The sequence below is a fragment of the Puma concolor genome, chromosome C1, assembly GCF_028749965.1.
Source record: "Puma concolor isolate L17-30 chromosome C1, mPumCon1.1.hap2, whole genome shotgun sequence".
Lineage (NCBI taxonomy): Eukaryota > Metazoa > Chordata > Mammalia > Carnivora > Felidae > Puma > Puma concolor.
The window spans coordinates 130312721-130327643 of NC_141674.1; the positions used below are offsets into that span (position 1 = coordinate 130312721).

Consider the following 14923-nt stretch of genomic DNA (forward strand, 5'->3'; position numbering starts at 1 on the left):
AAAAATATTTATTGATATTTTTATTATGAAACTTCTTTATAAAATAGTTATGTATAAAGTACTATAAGTACAATGAAATACTAAGAATACTATCACTATAAAATAGTTATTTAAAAAACTATTTACAAAAATAAAACTCTAACAATATTTGTTTAAAAATAATAATTAAAAAAATCTTAGAATAAGAAACAAAACCAGATGGAACACCAGCACAATAAGCAAAAAGTGGAACTGTCTCTGGCAAACGAGAAGTCTGGTTGCTCAACTTATGAAGTCAGAAATGGACTTTGTGTGCTAATTCCTGATGTAATAGTTTATCTCCTTTTGTTGTTCATTCATTTCTGCTAGGGATCCAGAAGTGAATGCACAAATGTTCATGGGCTCACATTCTAGAGGCTGTCGTGTAAACCCATGCTTTCCATGTTTCAGTTGTAATTCTAGCATTGTCTCTTCCATCACTGCCCTAAAAAGAGACACTGGCTGGCTCTGACTGTAGTAGAACATTCTGCTGGTTGGGAAAGTAACAATATAGGAATATACCGTGGATATATGCTGGATACATTCTGACACTTGGGCAGATCCAAAATGTTGGGGTCCATCTTAGGAGAAGCGGCTCATCAAGGCCCAAGAGGAAATTACTGCAACCTTCTGAGTTTCAAGGGATCCTCAGAATTGATGAATCCTCAGAATTTTTTTGTTTAAAATATATGGCTAGTTTGATAGAGGCAAGAATAGAATTTTGGGCCTCTGATTCTTTGGGGCAAGGTGGAATCTGTTTCTCATTAGTCCACAGCTTTTTGCTCTAGTTATTATTATTTTTTATCATTCAAAAATAGTTACTGGAAAGAAGGGAAAAAATTTCTTAAGCCCTTTTAGTATTTGGTGTCCTCCCATTTCTTAGTATGAAGTAGAAGAACTAACACTTCAGAGTCAGAAAAGTGTGCCTTAACTTTAGGCATATTAATATCCCCTGTGTGTCAAATTACTCAAATCACCTTATGTGGTTGGGAATAATATTGTGGAGTGATGACATTGTGTGCAGGATTAAGTGAGATGATCCAAGTAAATTGCCTAGCACAGTGTTTGACAAATAGTTAGGTGGCCAGTAAGTGGGAGCTAGAAGAATTATTAAGGAAAGTATAAAAGGCTTCATGTTGGTGAGGCCAGAAAACTGTCACATAGGCTCCTTTATCCTCCATTTCAGCTTCCTTCCCGTTCCTTCCCCTCCCGACCCGCACCAGCTCCTACTACCAGTACTTGGGGCTTTCATGATACGGTTAAACTATCCTCTTTTCCTGGTCTAGCATCTTTTGTTCTTGATTTATCTTCCTCATTTCCTTTCTTCCAGATTTCCTAGTCTTATAACTTATGCTTTTGCTGCTGCCTGCTATATCTAACCTTGTAAAGGTTCTGTTAATGTCATTTATGCCAAAATGTTAAAGACTAACATCATTTTCATATGCTAGTCTTGCCAGCTCATAGGTCTACTTTAGTAAAGGTCAACATCATAACCTTAGAGAACAAATGCAGAACATAAGTTGGAGGTATCAGCAATAGGGACAGAGGAGATATTTTCAAAGAGAGGCATGGCACTCAAAGATAACAATAAAACTAATGAACAGCTAACATTTATTGGGTGTCTATTTTGCACTGAGTTTTTATATGCATTGCCTCACTGAACTCTCACAACTAATAAATTCTGTACTATTATCATTGCTATTTTTCTGATGAGGAAAATGCAGCTTGAAAGGGTAAAGCAAATTGATGTGAGTTATATACACCTAGTAAGTAGAGAAGACAGGTTTGGAATTCAAGTCCATCAAACACCACTATCTCTCTCATGCAATCACTTACAAGCTAAATTTTCATGAAGACAGATAGCTCTGTGCTCTTCCTATCATTTGCTAGAGCCTAGTGCAGTGCTTGACACATAATAAACAGTAATTGTTGGTGCATGAATTAATGAATAGGTGTCTATTCTATCATAGTCTCCTCTTTATTTACCTTACTAGAATCACCTTTTGCTTGGAGGCTCTCCCTTGTCCAATATTCCAAAACTCTGAGCTTCCAGTAGTCCATGTACACCATTCTGTTTCCTGATTTCATATCTCTAACTTGCTGTCCTATCCACCTGCAATTCTTCCTTTCCCCAGAGGTCTCTCAGTTAACTTCCACCGAGCCTGTAACACAGAGCTCAGGAGTGGTCTACTTCCATAAATCTTTCCATTTCTCTGACCTCTCCTCCTATCCTTTTCCTCACTGTCTCCTTTCCTCTTGCCACCATGGCCCAACTTGACAGGGTTCCTTCCATGTCTGTGTCTTCCACTAGACCATGGTGTATTTGAAGGTAGATATCTGGCATATTTCTGTATCATTTTTTTGCACCTAACATATTTTTCTTCTGACACTTCTCTAAAGTTTATTTATTTGTTTTGAGATGGGCAAGGGGTAGAGAGAGGGAGAGAGAGAATCTCAAGTAGGCCCTATGGTGTCAGCACAGAGCCAGACGCGGAGCTCAAACTCATAAACCATGAGATAATACCTAAGCTAAAACCAAGAGTCAGACACTGAGCCACCCAGGTGCCCCTCTTCTGACATATTTTATATGGTTTTGGCTTAGCCAAGTGTATCAATTCTAAGGTGCTTTTTTTTCATATTTTAACATCTTTGAAATTGGAATACATCTTTCAGTTGATGGAATCTTAAAATTATAATTGACAGTGTTTTTTTCTGACTTAGTAGAAAAAGAAGAGTTGATTGAGTCCTATAATCAATGGCAGCTTCGAGTTAACATAATGCAGTACTAGATAATAAATAAAGGTTATACGAATGAAGGAATGAATAGCAATCATAGCCCTCCTCAAATCATATTATTATTCCTACTTACAACCTAGCACCACAGACAGTGTGGCAGGGCCACAGTTGAGCATCGTTCTTTACTTATGCTGAACTTTCCTAGTACAAGTAAGACAGGCAATAAACTACCTCAAATTATTCCTAAGCATTTCTTTCTGGAATTACATGATTTGTTCCATATGCTTGTCTTTTAGGTGAAATTGATCTTCAAATTCTTTCCAAAGTTCAGGCTCAATATCCAGGAATTCATATCAACAATGAAGTTGTTGAGCCAAGTGGTGAGCAAATTGCCAAGTACAAAGGTACCTGTAACCCATAGTGTTGTATGTCAAATCCTATCCCAAATGGCTTTCATTCCAAATATGTCCCCTCAATCATTAACAACATAATTGCTGTGATATATTCTTTGTAAGCTTACTGGGAAAAGAACATATTTAATTTTTTTTCTTGAAAGACATGACTAATACCTCAGAAATATGAACAGTGAATAATTAGACTTCCTTTTTTACCGACTTTTCATCTATTCCCTGGTTATCAGCTATTATCGTTGATGTTTTTTCTTAGAGACGGAGTCATTAATTCATTAATAAATATTTAAACAGAATCCTTGCTCTTAAAGAACTTGTGTTTAATGGATTATAACAGGAGTCAGCAAACTTCTCTGAAAAAACACACAGTCAACATCTTAGACATAGAAGGCCACATGATCTCTGTCACCACTAATAAACTCCACTAATCAACTCTGCACAAAGGCAGCCATAGATGATACTGATAAACTGATTGTTCATATGTTCCAATAAAACTTTATTTATAAACATTAAAATTTGAATTTTATATCATTTTCACATATCATGAAGTATTATTCTTCCTTTGATTTTATTCAGCCATTTTAAAGTGTAACAACATGAGATATAAAAGATAGGCATAAAGTCAGGAAGTACAGTAGTATATATATTTTAGCTTGTAGTCCATTTAGAAATAGGTGGTGGACCAGATATAGTCCACGGACCATCGTCTGCTGACTCCTGGGTTACAGAATCATATCACTTGTTTTCCATTGATAAAATTCACCAGTTGATTCCTCATCAACACAGAGATAGTGTAACCTATGTCTGATAAGTGTTCTCATTATTTCTTACTGACTCTTTCTTTCATCTCTAATTTCATTTAACGCTAGAAAAAAAATCAGTATGAACTCTGGTCTTCCAGAGCTACATAAAAAAGAAAAATGTGCTTTATATCTGTTATGTATATAACATTGATTGCATTAAAATTCGAAATGGAAATGGATTCTGCATTTGCAATTAAAATTGGTGGTGTGCCACCTCTTCCCTGTATTTTAGAGCTTGTAGCCAAGACATCAAACCTTGAGAACATAAAGTTTGTTTGGCATAAGGAGACATCATCTGAATATCAAAACAGAATCACAGAGAAAAAAGAAATTCAGAAGTGGGACTTTATTCATATGATTCAGGTAAGAAATATTTATTGTTGTATATTCTCAGAAAGGAGATTTTTCAGAAATATGTATGAAGAGTGCCTAATATTATACCTTTAGGAAGAAAAATGAAAATCTGATTTCTGATTTTACAAGTGAACATTATCTGTCCAAAATGAGGATAAAAATGTTTATAATACTAAGAGATTCACTCTAACACTCAAAAAGCTAGTTTTTTATACTTGAAATACTTTATAGGTTTTTTTTTTCAATGTTGGTTTAATTAACTTTGTAGGATTGAAAGTTCATAGGTAGGTTTGAGGACAGTAGAGTGTAACATATCCTAGCATAGTCCTTCAGTAGTTCTAATGGTCTGGATGGGACTCTGATGTCCCAGAGTTTTTCTGAATCCTCTTGCTTTTGTCTTATGTTGGTGACCTGGCTAATGTGCATGTAACTGAAGGGGCATGTTAGGTGATTTGTCATGTCAATAAAGTTTACTAATACAGTCAGCCATTCAGTAGGAATTTATTTCCATAATCCAGCACTGATAGCGTATTTCTTAGAAATACACTAGAGTATATCTTGGAAAGGACATGACTATTCATTATATGGTATGGGGACACAATTACGAGAATCACTGATATTTCTGGATAGCATATGGGTGTATAATCTTTGGGTGTTGACTACCACTAGAAAATGTGTGTACTTTAGAAATACCAATATTAACAGCAAGAGACTTCTTTCTTTCTATAGTCCATAATTCAGTCATCCCAAGGGAATAAACTTATAAGAAACCCAAGGAAGAAATGACTCTAACATTGGCATATTCAAGCAGTCCTACACCTCTGCTCTCCTAGCTGACAAAATCTTTTACCTATAAGGGAGCACATAAATTGTCCAGCAAGCATATAATGTTTCTCTATCAGACTTACTTTCCTATTTCCTCATATATCTATTTCATACCTCCTTCTCTCTCCTTACACTTCCTGTAACCCCTCCCTCATGATTCATTCCTAACTGATGACCTTACTTCATACTGTATAGTGAAAAGTGAAATCATTAGATGGAAAGTCATCTTTTACCCTCCAAATTTTTTTTTTTAATTTTTTTTTTCAACGTTTATTTATTTTTGGGACAGAGAGAGACAGAGCATGAACGGGGGAGGGGCAGAGAGAGAGGGAGACACAGAATCGGAAACAGGCTCCAAGCTCTGAGCCATCAGCCCAGAGCCCGACGCGGGGCTCGAACCCACGGACCGTGAGACCGTGACCTGGCTGAAGTCGGACGCTTAACCGACTGCGCCACCCAGGCGCCCCTACCCTCCAAATTTACAAACATAGCTGCTCCTGTACCTACCATCTTTTTCTTTCATCTTATTATAAAAGTGTCTTTTTATCAAAAGCCAATCTCTCCACTTGTGCCCTGGATTCAGTTCTTTACCTGTTATAAAATGTTACAGCTTTAGAGATCATTCTACCATTTCTCTCAAAATTTGCACATGTCTTCTTTCTTAGAGCAATTCTGCTTGCTCTGCATTACTATACTATTCTATTTCTCTATCTTCTTCTCTGTCTACTCTGCATTTTATGGGTTATATTTTTGTCTCTTCATTGCTCCCTATAGTCTTAACACTCTCATGACATTCTTTCAACTTAATACTCACAGTTAACTTCAGAGATCTTAGTGTCTATTAGATCAAATTTCAAAGAATCTGTTATGGGCCACCTCCTCTTTTTTAGCCAGGTCACATCATAGACTGTTAGGCATCTTATGGATTAGATTATGTATCTGGGTATCTCTCCCCCTGTGAACAGCATGGAATGACATGAGACTAAATATGGCCCCGAAGCAGCATTGGCCATGTGCAGGTCCATTTTATCTCATTCATTCATGTGAGAGGGACACAGTTTAAGTTGTATTTGCTTTATGCAGTAAATTCTGTCATGGGCATCTACATAATATATTGAATTCTTGTCCAAGAGAGATGGAGATGAGATATAAGAAGTAAGTGTCTGTGGGAGTAGATTCCCAGGATGCAAGTTCTGGGGAAAATTTTCCACCGTCAGTGTATTCCAAACTCTACCTGTATTGAATAAAAAGGCCTCTCCCTGTGCTTCACCAGATATATTCCAGAGTTATTTAAAAGTGGTGGGTTGACCCCTAGCACCTTGTGACCAAGCATGTAACCTCATGCTTTATTCAGTCCATTTTCCTAGAGAATCTGTCAACATCAGAGCTTGCCATATTTTCTGTGATTTTAAAAAAGCATTTGTGAGCATATGGTGAAGCTAGTGCAAAGGGCTTAATTTTAAAGCAACGTTCCATGAAATGGGGTCTGTTTTTATGGTGCCAGCACTATCTTCTCCCATAAGAACTATAATTCACAAAATATAGAGTATGCATAGAATCAATGCCCCCATGTGGAGAGGAGACTAAGTATCTCCAGCTATAAATGTCTGTGTTATTGAAGCCAGAAAGAGTAAATTTAAAACAACTTGGCTGTAATTGAGCAAATAGCATAGTTTTCCCTTTTCCCTAATATTTTATCACATTATTACTCTCTCTTTCCATATAACCTCTTTAATATTTAAAGTGTTTTGTTGAGTAAAAATCTACTCAATTTGAAAATCAAACTTTCTAGTGAATATCTAGCCCAAGTAACAAAGACATTGATATAGAAAAGTGTCTAATTTCTCTTTTCCTTCATTTCTAGATGCTGTATTATGTAAAAGATATCCCAGCTACCCTGCAATTCTTCCATAGTCTCTTAGCTACCAATGCTAAGATTCTCATTATTCTTGTGTCAGGTAAATTTTTTACATTCATCCTGAATTTTTAAACAGCAAAAGTGCATATGTGCTTGGATATATGTATTTGAAGGCAGCTGCTATATTTTGTCTTTATTATGAAATTCTTGACTTGGCTTCTGATCATAGTCAATTAATACAGTATTCAGAAAGTCCTTCACGATGGTTCTCAATATAGGGAGTTTAATGGAATTAAATGTCTATTTACACCTTTCTCTTGGGGAAAATTTGTCTTTATTGTCTCTATATAAATTCTTCTTTATATAACATGGAGCAAATAGCACTGATAGGAATTTTTTTAATGAGACCGAAAATAGTAAATATTTCTGCTTACCTCCTTTTTGTTTCTTGAATATCTCTTTTCCTTCTATGGTGTTTATTAATACATAAATACAGGCTTAAATATTTGGGATGCTTTCATATTTGATTAATTTGCATTTCTAGAGCTATTGCCAATATTGTTCATGATAGATTTTCTCAAATAACCAAAAATTGTTCACTTATTTTGTGTTATTATTTTCCAAAGAAGGCATTTGATCATGTCATGTTGTTCCCACTATATAATAAGTACCACACAGAAAATGTAAGCAAACATGTTAATAAATGAAACACTGACACTGTCGAGTTCATTATTTCACTACTTATTTCATTCAGCATTCTTTGTGGATTGTGCACACAGTGGGAGTCAGGTTGATTCTACATATACAAGAGTCTTTATCTTCCTAAACTTATATCAGACCCCATACTCAAAGCCATAAGTCACAAAATTCATCTATTCTTAAATATGAGGAATGACTTTAAAGATGGCAAGCTTGCCTGTTGCTTGTAATCCTAGGCTTGAACTCATGTGGCAGTTTTGCAAATGAGAGCTCCGCCATACAATATCTTCCCCAAAGGAACATTTTGATAAACTATTTTTATCTCTGGTTGGTTAAAAATACCCATTTATGTGGGAGAGTTCTATCTTCCCATTTAGAAGGGCTTATGTAAACCGGATGCTTCCTACTAACCTCTCTCCAAATTAAGACACTTGGATAAAGCCTTTATAGTACATTTAGGAAATGTAAAAATTAGTTGTCACCATCGAGGGCAGTCTATTCTTGATAATCTGTGTCAATAGTGAAGAGAAAGTGTTACAGACAGAAACAGCAATTTATCCAGAAGTCATGTATGTTTGATTTTAGGATATATTTCATATCAATAGCATATCCACTCTTATTTATATTTTGTTTACTCTTAAATATTTTCAGAAGTGAAGTATTTTAACGTCAGAAAGCAGTTTTCTATGAGTCTATTTCTACCAATAGGAAAAAAAACAGACTAAGGTTTAGAAAGTGGCATGAGTAGTCTACAAGCAACTGAGAATTGACTAAGTGCCCTTACAAATACAGTATTCTACTCACTATCTCATGAACATATTAATACAATCCATGGCTTGTTGGCATCAAGAAATATGCAAACCAAAACAGCCACAGTGAAATGTATGACGACACATGCAGCAAGAATGCTGAGGCACTTCCTAGCTGTGTGAACTTGGTCTGTTAGCCTTCGTTTATTCCAGGGCTATTTCTGGATAATCACACCTACATTACATTGCATCTATGTATATATGTGGTTCAATATGTACTATGTGTATGTACATTAATGGGGAAAAAATCAAAGAAAGGGAGTAAAGACTCAACTATCAGTGAGCTTTTTCTTAAAAAAGTATTTTGAATCAAAAGTTACTCAGTCTGTGTAGTTTGATTTTACTAAGTTTGTATTTTACTACCTTTGTCTTTATGCAGTAAACAACTCTTCATTACTGTACCAAGCATGGGAGACAGGTATCCCAAAGAAGAAAAAATTGTTCACAGATACTGTTCCTAAACATAAGAATGTAACAAATAACAAATGTCCAACTATTAAAGGGACTCTAAAGACCCCTACCTCTATCACATACACTTTTTTTTCTTTTTTCTTTTTTTGTGGCTAGCAGCTAGGTTTGAGAATGCTCAATGGGTCATATGAGGTGACTGAGCAACTTACCCCCTCATCCCTGTATAAAAACCATTGCTCTAAACTGCCCTTCTCACTCCAAACTATGATTCTTGAAGCCCCACTCTCCATATTTGCCTTATGAAAACATTCATTAAATTTGAATTTAATTAAAACTTGGAACACACGCACATCAAAATGGTTCACATTAAGTTCTGTTCTTATCTAGCTTCTTGCAGTCACTTTCTAAGTAGACTTTGCTTCATAATTACCTGGAAGTGAAAAAGCCTGTTTGCGTATTATCTTTGTTTCAGGGCAGTACTGTAGCTGCCCATAGTACATCCATAGCTACACTTCAATGCAGAAAATTGATTGCTCATTATAGACAGATTCAGACAAGCCTGGAACTAGTCACTAAATTAAATTTCTAAGAATACTCATCTAGATAATATCTAGGCAGATAATGGTATGTCTGGATTATTATCTTGCTCCAAAGGGTTGTCTTAAATATGCTACATAACTGGGGCGCCTGGGTGGCGCAGTCGGTTAAGCGTCCGACTTCAGCCAGGTCACGATCTCGCGGTCCGTGAGTTCGAGCCCCGCGTCAGGCTCTGGGCTGATGGCTCGGAGCCTGGAGCCTGTTTCCGATTCTGTGTCTCCCTCTCTCTCTGCCCCTCCCCCGTTCATGCTCTGTCTCTCTCTGTCCCAAAAATAAATAAAAAACGTTGAAAAAAAAAATTAAAAAAAAAATATGCTACATAACTAAGGCTTTTTCCTGTCTATTTCAGACAACTGACCAATGTATTTCTCTGAATAGACTGAATTACTGTTTTCTGAGTACCATAGACACCCACCTTTGCAATTTATTAGATCATAAGATAATGAAATATGGTGTCAGTTTCTAGATTTAATTATACAGAGACCTAGGATGGCTATATGCACCATGTGTACCAAGGTATTATGTGCGTTCAGCCATATTCAAAACAGTACATAGCCTGTGTTCTCAGTTCCTTGTTGGCTGCACAGTATAGCTGTTGTGTAGATTTGGTTCATGCAGCTTGTATTGAGTTCTTACAGTCAGTCACTGGTAGGCTATGAAGGATGCAGATGACTATTACTTTTTTTCTGCCTTTGAATGGCTCCTAACTAATGGAGAATTGAGACATGGAAATACTTGGAGCAGTATGCTAAGTGTGTTATCAGAGACATATGGGGAGTTTCAGGAGAGCTCCTTGAGAGCAGGAGTTCTGTCTCTTTGGTACCTAGAAGACAGACACTCAATAAATATCTGAATTGAACTGAATAAATTATTTTTTTAATGTTTTTATTTTTATTTTTTTGAGACAGAGAGAGACAGAGCATGAGCAGGGGAGGGGCAGAGAGAAAGGGAGACACAAAATCCAAAGCAGGCTCCAGGCCCTGAGCTGTCAGCACAGAGCCTGACGCGGGGCTCGAACTCACAGACTGTGAGATCGTGACCTGAGCTGAAGTTGGACGCTTAACCGACTGAGCCACCCAGGCGCCCCCTGAATAAATTATTTAATAACAATTTATTAGAGCTGCCTTATAATATTCTAAACTACTAGTTCTGAATGTCTTTCTACAAAAGAGAGTATGTTTTAGCTAAAACCTACTACATGACGGACATGGAATCAGAGGATATATTAAGTTCTGGAGATCTAAACATATGTTTAATAAACAGGAATAAAAGACTCAACAAAAAAGCTACACATACACACATACTCGCACACATACTACAGTGTATGCTGAAACAGGCAGACAAAAGTGATGAAGGGTAGGCAAGTGAAACTCATTAGGAAAAGAAAGAGAAATTGATATCGTAATTAAATGACAGAGTTTACTGGTCACCCTGTTAGAATACATGTTGCTTGAGGGAAGAGAGGCTTTCCTCTGTGTTCCTTAGTAGCCCAGCTCAATAAATATTCATTTAATTATAACAAGCAGAAGTTCCTGGTTATACAAAGATAAAATATTTGATTTGGGTATGAAAAGGAAGAGAAATAAGGACAAAGTGGATTTTTAAAGTGAGTATCTCACACTAAAATGATATCGGGGGCACTTGGGTGGCTCAGTCAGTTGAGCATCTGACTTCAGCTCAGATCATGATCTCACAGCTCAAAGGCTCCTGCGTTCGGGGCCCCCATAGGGCTCTGTGCTGACAGCTCAGAGCCTGGAGCCTGCTTCAGATTCTGTGTCCCTTTCTTGCTCTGCCCCTCCCCCACTCACACATGCACTCTCTCTCTCTCTCTTTCTCAAGAATAAATAATCGTTCAAAAAAATTTTTTAATGATATCAGTAGCACAGTTTTCTTCAAATATAGTAGCCAGGCATTAGTTGAGAGAGTTGCTAATTAAAACACAACTTTTCTGGTTAAGGAGTATTAGCCATAAGGAGACAGTTTTGGGTTTTGTTTGTTTGTTGTCCTTCCCTCTCCATACCTGACTAAGGAAGGAGGCAAATCATGGTATGTTATTTTTAATACAATGGGGATAAAAGAATCTCATTTATATCATGTTGGAGACAAAAGTAACACCATATGTTGTGCCCACCAAGAGCCATTATGATAACTCATCAGTTAGAAACTGTATAATTGCTCAGCTCAGAAATGGCACCAACTCACACAACACTGACACCAGCAAATTTTCTGCAATCAGTGTTTGGATTGTTTTGTTTTTTTTTTTTTTCCTCTGGCAGGTTAAAAATAAAAAATAATGATAATAGAGCCTCTCCTCAACCACTGAAATATTTACTTTCTTGTGAAGTCTTATTGGTAGGCAAATTCTTATTTGGGCAGATGATCACTCTCTTTGGAATGAAAGAATTTTTAATACATAACTGTGACCCTAATTTTTTCCCCACTGGACTGAGGTTTCTTTTTTTTTCCTGCTTAATTCCAGTTGTACCTTGTAGAGAATACCCTGCAATTATTGCTCCCTCTTCTGAAGTATTAGTAGAATGTCAACTATCTAGACTATTTAAATTTTACCATTTCCTGCCTTGGATAGTCTCTTTTGTTGAAGTCAGTTAGGAGACTTTAGACTAGTCCATTGATGAAGGCCAGGGGTCTTTGAGCATCCAATAATTTTATGCAGAATATGCATATATATTGTTTGTGTACTTTTCTGGAGAGTTAACCATTTCATTAGACCACAAAAGAGGTTTGGGAACCAAAATACCTTAAGCCTTTGAAATCTTCACTAATAATCCTGGAAGCTCACAGAAAATATAGGCTTTCCCTTACATTGCTTTGGCCAGGTCCAACTTAATTTCCTAACACTTCAGCGATGTTTATTTATGTTATGTTATGTTATGTGCCTGTCATGGTTCTCAGTATCTTTACTTATTCTTGCCCCAATTCTATAAATAAATTCTATTATTATCCCTATTTTGCAGATAATAAAACTGAGGCAAAGTTTCATAAAGCTACTCAGAGGAAGAGCCAGGCTTCATATTTAGGCAGTTGGGCTTTAGAGACCTTCTTAATTACTATACACTGTATCAACTGTGTATATAACATCCCATTATTACATGCATGTATTAGAGGCTCCATAAATAGATGCTCATTTGTGTTAATTTATTAGTAGTATAGATTTCCAAAGAGCAAGCTTGCTTTTTTCAAGATTACAACCAGTGAAAATACATTATCAAACTAATTCCATATAATATTCATTTATTTTGTAAGTACTTATTACTCATCTGCCACGTGCTTAATGTTGTGCAGCAATTCACTTCAATTATCTCATTTAATAACTGTAGTTCCATGTGAAGTAAGTATGGTTATCCCCACTTTACAGATGAGAAAACTAAGGTTCTGAGAGACTAAATAATGAATCTCATCTTATTCATGAAGTGTCAAAAGTACATTCCAACCTGTGTTTCTCTTTCAGAGGCTGCATCTTTAGCTTCTACACTGGGCTGGGTTTTCTTTTTTTTTTTTTTTTTTTCCTGAGTTCGTAGGGTGAGGTTATTTTTTTTTTTTTATTTATATATGAAATTTATTGTCAAATTGTTTTCCATACAACACCCAGTGCTCATCCCAAAAGGTGCCCTCCTCAATACCCATCACCCACCCTCTCCTCCCTCCCACCCCCCTCAACCCTCAGTTTGCTCTCAGTTCTCAACAGTCTCTTATGCTTTGGCTCTCTCCCACTCTAACCTCTTTTTTTTTCCTTCCCCTCCCCTATGGGTTCCTGTCAAGTTTCTCAGGATCCACATAAGAGTGAAACCATATGGTATCTGTCTTTCTCTGTATGGCTTATTTCACTTAGCATCACACTCTCCAGTTCCATCCACGTTGCTACAAAAGGCCATATTTCATTTTTTCTCATTGCCACGTAGTATTCCATAGTGTATATAAACCACAATTTCTTTATCCATTCATCAGTTGATGGACATTTAGGCTCTTTCCATAATTTGGCTATTGTTGAGAGTGCTGCTATGAACATTGGGGTACAAGTTGGGCTGGGTTTTCAATTAAACATAATAGGCATTGCTAAAACATCTTCTAAAGCTGGCAACAAAATTTCTAAGAATCAGCCTCATTTTTCGCAGTCCAAGGCAGCATCTTAGAAGTGGAGACATGAGAGGCTATCTCATCTTCCTTTTGAGAAAATCATGATTGTATTTATTGTGCTCTTTCTTTCTATTTCAGTTATTAACCTTAGATCCTCTCCTCTGAATGCAAGACTCACATAAACAACTGCCTTCCTCCAATCACCAATGGAATATCCAATAGAGATATCAATAGATATCTCAAATTTACATTTCCAAAACTAGACCCTGATGATACATTTTAGACTGCTCCTACTTCAATCTTCCCATTTCCAACAATGACAGTTCTCTCTTTTCAGGTGCTTGGGTCAAAATCATTGGGGTCATCACTGACTCTTTGTTTTCACTCACACCCAGTATCCAAATTGTTGGCAAATCTCACTGGATCTAGGAGCATAATAATAAAAAAAAATTGAACCACTTCTCATCGCCTCCAACTTACTATCATCTGTCACCCAGATTATTGCCATAGCCTCCTTACTGTTCTCCCAGTTTCTGCCCATATTCCCCCTATAATCTATTCTCATGTGTGTGACCAAGTGAACTTATTAAAATGTAAATCAGGTTAAGTCACTCTAATGTTGTGTTGTCCAATATGAAAGCCACATTTGGCTATTGAAATTGGTATTTAAGTGAGCTGCAATGCAATAAAACTTAAAAATCATTTCCTTGATCACACTAGCTGCAGTTCAAATGCTCCTTAGCCACAGATGGTTGGTGGCTACCATACTGGACAACACAGATATAGAACATGTTCATCAATACAGAAAGTTCTATCAAACAGCACTACAATGGCTTCACATCTCGCCCACATGATTTGGCACCTTATCTACTCCCCCGACCACTCATCCAACCTGTCTCCTTCTACTCTCCCCCTTGCTCACTCAATTCCAATCTCACTGGTTCCCTGACTAGTGTTTAACATGCCAAGCATGCTCCTGTCTCAGGTCCTTTGTAGTTGCTCTTCTCTCTACCTAAAGTAGAGAGATTATTCCCTCTGATATCTACATGGTTTGTTGTCATGGGGTGCCTGGGTGGCTCAGTCGGTTAAGCATCCAACTTTGGCTTAGGTCATGATCTCATAGTTCATGAGTTCAAGCCCCACATCAGGCTCTGTGCTGACAGGTCAGAGCCTGGAACCTGCTTTGATTCTGTGTCTCCCTCTCTCTCTGCCCCTTCTTGCTCATGCTCTGTCTCTTTCTCTCTCAAAAATAAACATTTAAAAAAATAATAATACATGGTTAGTTGTCATGTCTCTGCCCAAATGTCA

At 36.9% G+C, this 14923-nt stretch overlaps 1 protein-coding gene across 2 annotated transcripts in view; it reads left to right on the forward strand.

The window, feature by feature from the left end:
- HNMT (histamine N-methyltransferase) overlaps positions 1 to 14923 on the forward strand; it is a 47236-nt gene that overhangs the window by 31296 nt on the left and 1017 nt on the right. For both annotated transcript variants that reach the window (XM_086718482.1, XM_025934342.2), the window contains 3 exons: positions 3051 to 3158; positions 4200 to 4330; positions 7011 to 7104. In XM_086718482.1, the coding sequence (XP_086574608.1) occupies positions 3051 to 3158; positions 4200 to 4330; positions 7011 to 7104 (333 nt within the window). The remainder of the gene's footprint in view (positions 1 to 3050; positions 3159 to 4199; positions 4331 to 7010; positions 7105 to 14923) is intronic.